This window comes from Melospiza georgiana, chromosome 1 (assembly GCF_028018845.1).
Source record: "Melospiza georgiana isolate bMelGeo1 chromosome 1, bMelGeo1.pri, whole genome shotgun sequence".
In the NCBI taxonomy this organism is placed as follows: Eukaryota; Metazoa; Chordata; class Aves; order Passeriformes; family Passerellidae; genus Melospiza; species Melospiza georgiana.
The window spans coordinates 46209318-46218108 of record NC_080430.1 but is presented as its reverse complement, the minus strand read 5'-3'; the positions used below and the strand labels follow the sequence as shown (position 1 = coordinate 46218108).

The 8791-nt window shown below is 46.5% G+C and overlaps 1 protein-coding gene across 1 annotated transcript; it reads left to right on the top strand.

The window, feature by feature from the left end:
* Nucleotides 1-338: 338 nt before the first annotated feature.
* TMEM158 (transmembrane protein 158) lies at nt 339-3121 on the top strand. Its single transcript, XM_058036469.1, has one exon. It carries the CDS (start codon nt 514-516, stop codon nt 1495-1497), a length of 984 nt encoding a protein of 327 aa, XP_057892452.1. The 5' UTR covers nt 339-513; the 3' UTR covers nt 1498-3121.
* The last annotated feature ends 5670 nt before the right edge of the window (nt 3122-8791 follow it).

Genomic DNA, 8791 nt, shown 5'->3' with positions numbered 1-8791 from the left:
AGCGCCGGTCCCCACGGCGGTCCCCGCGGGTCAGACGGGGCGCTGGAGCTGGAGGCTCCGGCTCTGCCCGTGGACATGGCCGCGGGGGGCCCGGCGCGGCTGAGGGGGACGCTGTGAGCGGACGGCCCCGTGTGGGGACGGTGCCGGCTGAGGGGAGAGCGGCGGCCGCCAGGCCCGCGCCCCGGGGCAGGGAGCGCGGTGCCCCGGGCCAGCTCCGCCGGGCTCCGCTCGGCTCCTCCCGCCGGGGCGCTGCCGGGCCGGGCCGGGCCGGGGGCGGAGGAGGCGGGGAAGGGGGGAGCCGCTGCCGTCACCGAGGCTCCCGGCTCGCTCGGCTCGTCGCCGCGGCAGCCCCAGCCCCGCTCCCACCCCCTCGCCTGCCTCCACCCTCCTTCCCTTTCTCTCGCTCACTGGGCGAGAGCGCTGTGCCTCCTTTCCCGGATGGCAGCCGGCAGCGCCATGCAGCCTCCCGTTCCTCCTCCTCCTCTGCCTCCTCTCCGGCTGTAAGTTAATGCCATGCTGCCGCTGCTCTTCCCGGCACTGCTGGCCGCCTGCCTGCCGCCCTGCCAGGGCTGGAGCCCCTCGCCGGCTGCCAGCGGGCAGGAGGAGCAGGAGCAGGAGCTCTTCTTGCCCCCTGCCAACTCCTCCTCCCGCTCCTTGGCCAGCCTCGAGATGGACCTCGACGGGGCAGCGAGCAAGGAGGAAGGCAGTACCGACAGCCCGGGCACGCCGGCTGCCCCTAGCCAAGAGCCTTTCCCTTCCGCTCCCACCACGTCCGGGCAGGAGCAGCCGGGGCAGGAGCAGCCGGGGCAGGAGCATCAGCAGCGTCCCCAGCCGCAGGGGCAGCCGCAGCCCGCCGAGGACCCGCACTGCAACATCAGCGTGCAGCGGCAGATGCTGAGCTCGCTGCTGGTGCGCTGGAGCCGCCCGCTGGGCATCCAGTGCGACCTCCTGCTCTTCTCCACCAACAGCCACGGGCGAGCCTTCTTCTCCGCCGCCTTCCACCGCGTGGGGCCGCCGCTGCTCATCGAGCACCTGGGGCTGGCGGCCGGCGGCGCCCAGCAGGACTTGCGCCTCTGCGTGGGCTGCAGCTGGGTGCGGAGCAGGCGGGTCGGGCGGCTGCGGGGCACCGCGCCCCAGCCACAGCCCCAGCCCCAGCCACAGCCCCAGCCCCCCGCTGCCGCCGCCGCCGCCTCCTCCTCCTCGCTTTCCTACCCGCCGGCGGCCGAGCCCGGCCAGTACTGGCTGCAAGGGGAGCCGCTGAATTTCTGCTGCCTGGATTTCAGCCTGGAGGAGCTGAAGGGCGAGCCGGGCTGGCGGATGAACCGCAAGCCCATCGAGTCCACCTTGGTGGCGTGTTTCATGACTCTGGTCATCATCGTGTGGAGCGTGGCCGCCCTCATCTGGCCCGTGCCCATCATCGCGGGGTTCCTGCCCAACGGCATGGAGCAGCGCCGCGGCACCGCCGCCAGCACCGCCACCGCCGCCGCCGCCAAGTAGCCTCTGCCGGTGACCCCCTGCTCTTCGTCCTGTGCCGTGGAGGGACGCGGGACGGACTCTGTCGCGTTTTTCTTGTTTGCAGCGTGCCACAGGTGCGCGGCGGGACGTGGGGCCGCCTCCGCGCCCGGCCCGGCCCCGAGGGCAGCGGCCCCGAGGGGACCGAATCGTATGTGCGCGTTTTATATCTTTAATACCCGTTTTAAACGAACCTTTTAGTAAAAAAAAAAAAAAAACAAAACCAAAAAAACGAAAAAAAAAATCAACCCACCAAACAACCCCCCTCCCCTAGGAAAAAAAAAAAAAGGCAAGCAAGAAAAAGCCCCCCTAAAAATTCTATGGAGGAAATCAAAGACCCTCCTATTCGGCTGCATTTGTTGTCAGAGTAGCGTTTTTGTATAGGGTATGGTTTGAACGGGTTTTTCCTTTATGGACAGAAAGGGATATCTCTCTCTTTGACAGAATGGAGAAGCGATGTGGTATATATATTGTTACTGCTGAAGCTGAACTTTAATGAACCTTTCACACTTAATTTCCTGGTTGAGATAGTGTGTATTTATTATTGTAGCTCCGCGTTATTTGGCTTTTAATACAGAGGTTTTCTTTGTGGAGCCACTGTAGCCTTTTGTTGGTCTGTTTCCTCCAGGGTGGAACAGAGGGTTTGGCTGGCCTTCCTGTCTGCAAACCTGCCACGAAGCTCCTTTCCCCGTGAAATGGTGTTACCAGAGCTGCTGGTGGCAAAAGGAGAATCCCAGAGCTGGGATTTCTGACTGGGGTTTGCCCTATCTGTGCAGCAGATGTGGGTCTGAATGCCCACACCAGGGTTGGGTGGAGAGGGGTGGGGAGCACAGCTGTGCTACAGATCCTCCAAAGCAATTTCATCTGTACGTCTCCACAGACTACGGCTTTCTCCTCGGTTTGAGGTTGGGTGGCTTCGGTCCTGGAAAGGTGAGGCCCACTCTGAGTTGTGCTAAACAGTGTGGGGCAAGTCTCTTGACTTGCTCAATGTTCATTCCTCAAAACCAGCTTGGATGCAGTGTATTTGTTGGAGACACAGTAATACTGTACCTCTTTTTCATCTACCAGTCTGCAGGGTTGCTCACAGCAAGTCTGTGGGGTGAGAAGGCAGGAGCTGCCAGTCCAGAACTAGATTCCAGCTGCCAGTCCAGAACTAGATTCCAGCTGCTGCTGTGCAAGGGTGCAAAGAAGAAAGATTTCTTTCTCTTGTTTGAGCAGACAGTTGTGTAGCCTGAAATATCATTTGTTGTATACTTCCAGCTGTTTAGCCTTATAAAAAGTTGTTTCATTTGCCTTAGACATGATTAGTCCAGCTGAAGTCTCTAAAACCAAAATAAGAGCTAAGTGACAAATATTCGCCATAGGAATGCTCATTTTTTGTCAACATCGATGTATTTTATTTGCTAGGAAGGCATGAATTTGCTTGGGGCTAATTTGGTGTTTTTGTTATGTATGGTGGAAATGACTGGATAGAAAGGCTGGAGGGATTAAATTCTTAGGATTCCCATATTTTTAACTGACAACAAAATAAAATAAATGCATGCTCTATGGGTATGCTGTCTGGACAAAAAAAAAAAAAAAAAAAAAAAAAAAAAGAGAGAGAGAAAAAGATTGACAAACAGCAGAAATAAATCAAGATTTAAAAATGCTCCATGTTAGTAAGCTGCCTCTACACCCCCTATTCCTCCTGCTAATCCTCTTATTGGGGTTGTCACTTGAGTAAGCATTGCAGTGGCATTGTTTTCAGAAAGCAGAGTTTCTGGCCACTGTGGGAAGTGCTCTCTTGACCTGTTGATCCAAAGGGCACCTGCCCCATACACCGAGTTTAGAGAGCCCCTATTTTTTTAGCTTGATGTGTAAAACAGTGTCATTTCCACCTCGTGCAAACTCTTGGCAGACATTTGACATGCTAGAGAGCAATTCTTTGCCTATTATCTCCTCTGTGACAGAGACACCTCTTCATATTGAAAGGCAGGGCTAACAGGAAAACATGAAGATACTGCTAACACCCTCTCAAAAGAGAAATGTTCTACATATGGAATAGACCACTTCAGAAAAGTTGCCATGCTAGGGAATAATTTCATCTTTGAATGAAATGCATTTAGGCAGAGAGTTAACAATTTTTACTGGAAATTTTTCTGGCTTTAATAATTCATGATGTATAGTCCTCACTGTGGTGCAGGCAGCCTGTGCTTAAGCTCAAGGGTGGAATCTCTTTTTTGCTTATCCTTGTTTCACTAGTGTTTCACTGTTTTTTTTTTCTGAATTGCATCAACGTAAACAAGGGAATGGTGTTACTGTCTGAAACAGGCAACTTCTTGCAGACGTAGCAGGTGGAACATCCAAACTGGTACAAAATGGCTTGTTTTTGTAACTTCCATCAATATCATCTTGAATACAAACTTGATGAATAGACAGTGCCACACTCAGAATATTTTGCTGCTTCACTTAAAAAACATGATACACGAGAGGGATTTTTGTATAGTTATTCCATAAATACACTTTTAACTGGAGCTATTATTAAAAATCTGCTAAGACGTGAATGTGTAGAACACAGGGATGGCATCAAACAAACTCCAAAGGCAAATATTGTCCAGAATACAAAAAAATTGCAATGTTTTCAGGGAGTGCTGATCTCAGACACAATGTGCAAAGAGCCTTTGTGGGTTACTGAAGGTGTTTCCTTAGATCACAGTGACCATGCACATGAGTTCCCTTTGCAGAGAGAGACCAGTCCGTGTTTCTGTCCCTTAAAGAGGAGTTTAAGGCACAGCAGGGGGCACAGGGATTACCTGCTGTACAGGCTTTAGGCTGAACCCCCAGGTTTCAGTGTGGTGGCAGCAGGGCTTCTCCTATAGGGAACAGACAGTGGGAATGCACTATGCAAACTGTGAGCTTTCTTCAGTCACTGTTACACCTAACATCTCTGCTCCTGCAGCTGTGGCTGCTACTATGAGTCTAAGTAAACTATAATTTTGAGTAATTTTTGCCTTCATCCATGGGAATTTCACATGAATGCAACCTAGAAGAGGCAAGCCCAGGGCACTGTTGAATGATAAATCTGCACGCCCGCTAGTTTAAGATTACGAGTTTAGACACTGAAATGTCTATTTCTCTTCTTCTGCACTGGGAGTGGAGCTTTATTGTCTCTAAACTGGAGTTGACTCTAAGCCATTTTTATTCATTTGGATTTATTTTTAAGACCAGCAGGTAGCAGGGTCAGCAGGAGAGCAGATTAGTCACCGTGTATAATCCTTTATGTACTCAGGGAGGGCATATATTTGTATACATGTATCTACATAGGAGGACTAACTCTGTAGAATAGAAAGTTAAAGGAGAAGTGAGAAAAGGGACGATGAGAAATAAATAGTACTGGTTTTCCTTCACTATTTGTTGAATCGTGTTTCCTGGTAAGTTATCCTGACTTCATTTATATATGAGTGTTTGTTGGAAAGCAAGGGTTATCTAGGAACAGAGGGAGTTTCTTGATTCACTTTTAAAAATTCAGTTCAACTCTATTACAGATTTTTTTTTCATGCCAGAAACGATGAACAATCTTGACATTCAGCATTAGAAGGTACTAGACTTGTGTGCTAGTGTGAGACTGGTACAATTTTTTTTTCTGTATATTCAGACCTCAGAATTTAATCTCTCACCTGCTTTCTTAGTTGTGTTTCACAGATGTGTTAGAAGTGGAAGTATGCAGAGGAATATGTAGTTTTAGCATGGACACAGTTTTGCTGTTACTTAGTGCCACGTTGATTCCAACAATAAAAATACAAAAAATGTAGTACAGTGTAATAATAGCTATATATTATATAAGCACACTGTTGCTCAGTAGGTTGTCATTGATCAAGCATTTCTCTATGTCAGGAGGCATTTGGATATTTGGGGCAAAATTGCCATTCTAGGTTAAATGTAAGAGTTGTTACTTACCCAGGGCTTAGTTCACCAGTGCTTTCAATGATTAATGAACAGCAGGAATATTTGTGCAGTGAATGTTACTCAATATGAGTAAGGGCTACTGAACCAGACCCTAAAAAAAACCTAATTAAAAGCTGTAGTTGGCTGAAGAAGTATTATTCATCATGACATCTACTTGATGAATAAAAGTGTCTCCTGGGCTGACATTATATGATCCCAGGGGCCAAACAAAAGCCTAGTGAAATCAAATAGTTAATTGAAGTTTTGTAGGACGGGAGATCAAAGGATTTATTTTGAAGATATATATATAGAGAGAGAGAGAGGTAAGGGTAGGTATGATGCTCTTGTTTCTCTTTGGTTTTTATACATGTAGTTTATAAATCCAAAGCCAGGATTTCTCAGTTCAATGTAGGGCCTTGCCAGTTTGGAAGTTAGCTTCTTTCTGAAGCTAGTATGAAAATGTCAGTTATTTTTCAAGGAATTTTACAGAATAAATGTAATTTTTTTCTCAATCTATTTCAGGAAGAGGCCTTGACTTTGCAAAAAGCATTTGTAATGATTCTGGGGAAACATGTAAATATCAAATCCCAAATGTATTCAGATTTCAAAGAATAAAAAACCTTTTTAATCAGTAACTGATTTTTAAAAGCATATTTTTAAAGAAAAAAATCAGTTTCCCTTTTCCCCCTTAGCAGCTGAACATTTCAGTGAAGATCAGAAGTGCATTTGAGTGTTTCACATTGTGATTTTGTATGTGATTTTTTTGTGGAAAAAAAAATTCTCTTCCATGATTTGGAACTGATAGCAGCTCTTGACAGATAAGTTACTGTATTTCTTGTCCCATCTTCTTAATAGTTCTGGTTAAATAAGTTGTCCAAAATAATTGTAAATCATCATTCTAATAATAAAAAAGTAGCTTAGCCCATTTGTTGTGTCTGTTCTACTGTGCTGAGGAAGAAAGCAGTCTGGTGTAAAATCTGGGATATTAAAGATATTTATTGGAAATATCTGGATGGTGTTTAATTAGATCTGTGGACATCTCCAACTTTTTATAAACTTTGGGTTCATTCCTGAGTGTAGCAGTTTGAGCATTTGTATGTCAATCAGAGTCCCTGGATCTTCACATTGGGAAAACCAGGATCCACACCATTATCTCTTATTTTCACTTTTGTATTACCTCAGCAGGTTAACAATGTCAGAACAAAACAGAGCAGAGCTGAAAGATGCAAATATCCTATGAAATGCTGTTTGTTTCTGCCTGTTTGAATTGTTCTTAGCTCTCATAGAAAGCATCAGATTAATGAGACAAATAAGAGATCAGTGCCATTCTCAGGAAGTGAATTCACTGGGGCTGTGAAGGAAAATCATGTTTGTGTTCCTTGTAAGGTGATACTTGTTAGAAACAGTGGGATTGTACCTTGTTGGTGTCATTCTGGGTGTTGCTAAGCAACATGAAGTGGTATAAATGGAGATACAAATGGAGATATAAATGGAGAAGAAGATAGTGGAGGAATTTAAAAAATGAGACATAGAAAAAGCATAAAAGGGAGAAAATGTGCAAGCACATCATGCAAAGAAGTTGCAAAGTTTTAGATGGGAAAAAGACAGCATTTAAGATCATAGAGAAGATCATTCACAAGGTGAATTAAGAACTTATTTACGTACTTCATATTCAGTCTTTCCATGTCCAAACTTTTCAGTTCTTTGCTTGAACAACTGATAACAGTTTTGGCCCCAAATAGCACAACTAGTGGTAAAAGAGAATAAAAGCCTGGAAAGAAATGTGGGGCTTAAGAAAAATTAGGAAATGATACCACAATACCATTAATAAAAAGAGAGTTGACTCTCTGTTGCTGGCAGCTAAGCAGTGAAATGGCAGAGCACTCTCATGCTTGTGGTTTCTATCCTGCCCCAGGGAAGTGGTCATGGCCCCAAGACTGCCAGAGTCCAAGAAGGGTTTGGGCAATGCTCTCAGAGACATGGTGTGTTTTTGGGGGTGTCCTGTGCAGGAGCTGGACTCTGTGGTCTTCCTGGGTCCCTTCTCCTCAGCACATTCTGTGATTCTATGGTTCTGATTCTACTCTACGCTATGCTCTACTCTATGCTTCACATGTTCTCTGAGGTTGTAAGGAAAGCAGGCTAAAATACCATTTTTATGGAATGGACGTGGTTCTTCCATCACATCTTGCACTGATCCGTGTCAAAAATATGCTTCTCATTGTCCAACACAAGAATGTTCATCATGACTGTATTAAAGCTTTCCACCTGAACTGAAGCAGTGCTGGTCCCAGGCTGGGTCAGGCCACTGCTGCAGACAAGACTACGTGCTGGAATGCTGTGGGTGGCATTCTGATTTATATTGCCAATACTTTCTCACTCAAACACTTTAATGACTACCTACAGAATCTTCCCTTTTTTGTGCCTGTCTTCATTGTTTCCAAAGTTTCACTCCATTTGTCTTCTGTCATTGAAAATTAATCATTCTTAAGATTTGTTCTTTCTCACTTGGTATGTCCCTCTTCCCTTCTCTCTTTCCTTAGCATGTATTTATCTTGACATTTTCTGCCTTCAGATTTCCCACAAGTATGTCTTTTGTTATCAAGCCCTAAAAAAGTACTTCAGGAAACTGAAGCTGTCAGTTTATTCTGCTTTTCCACTCTGCTTCCCACCCATTCAGGCTGCACCTCTCATGCCTTTGGTCTGTGACACTTCTAGGGCAAAGATGAACAGGAAACCTTGTGTCGAGGGTAAAACCCAAGTGCAAAGTTGTCTCTCACACCAGTCCTGTCATCACAGGACTTCTTCCACACATCTGCCCCAGACACTGAGCAAGGGACCTAAGTTATTTTGTCTTCTGGTAAGTGAAAAGTAGACCCACTTGAAGAGTTCCTTCCTCCTTAATTTCTCAAAGTCCTGCCTATGAATCACCCTCTACTCATGCACCTGCCCAAAACCCTATCTCATGCATCATGGGAGCCCTCACATGTCAGTTTTCCCACGTATCCTCAATTGAAATGTCAGGATGAGTCTCATCCTGTCCTCTGCTCTAACCAAAGGTAGGTGTCTCACAGCCAGAGCAGAAATTATCTCACTTAGGAGTGGACCAGCACTGAAAGTCACACTCACGTCAGGTACGCAGCCACAGTGCCAAAACCCATTACTTTTCAATTAAATCTTGGATTCTGCAGACAGCGAACACTGCTGCCCTGGATTATGGGCCATGGGGAAGTTGTATGAGCAGCAGACATGGCAGATTTTTCAAGTGTTGGTCTAGTAGCCCTCTGGCTTTACTGGTAAAGCTGAGTGGCCAGGCTAACTCACCACAGCCCTCCTTTTATTAGATAATGACAGATGA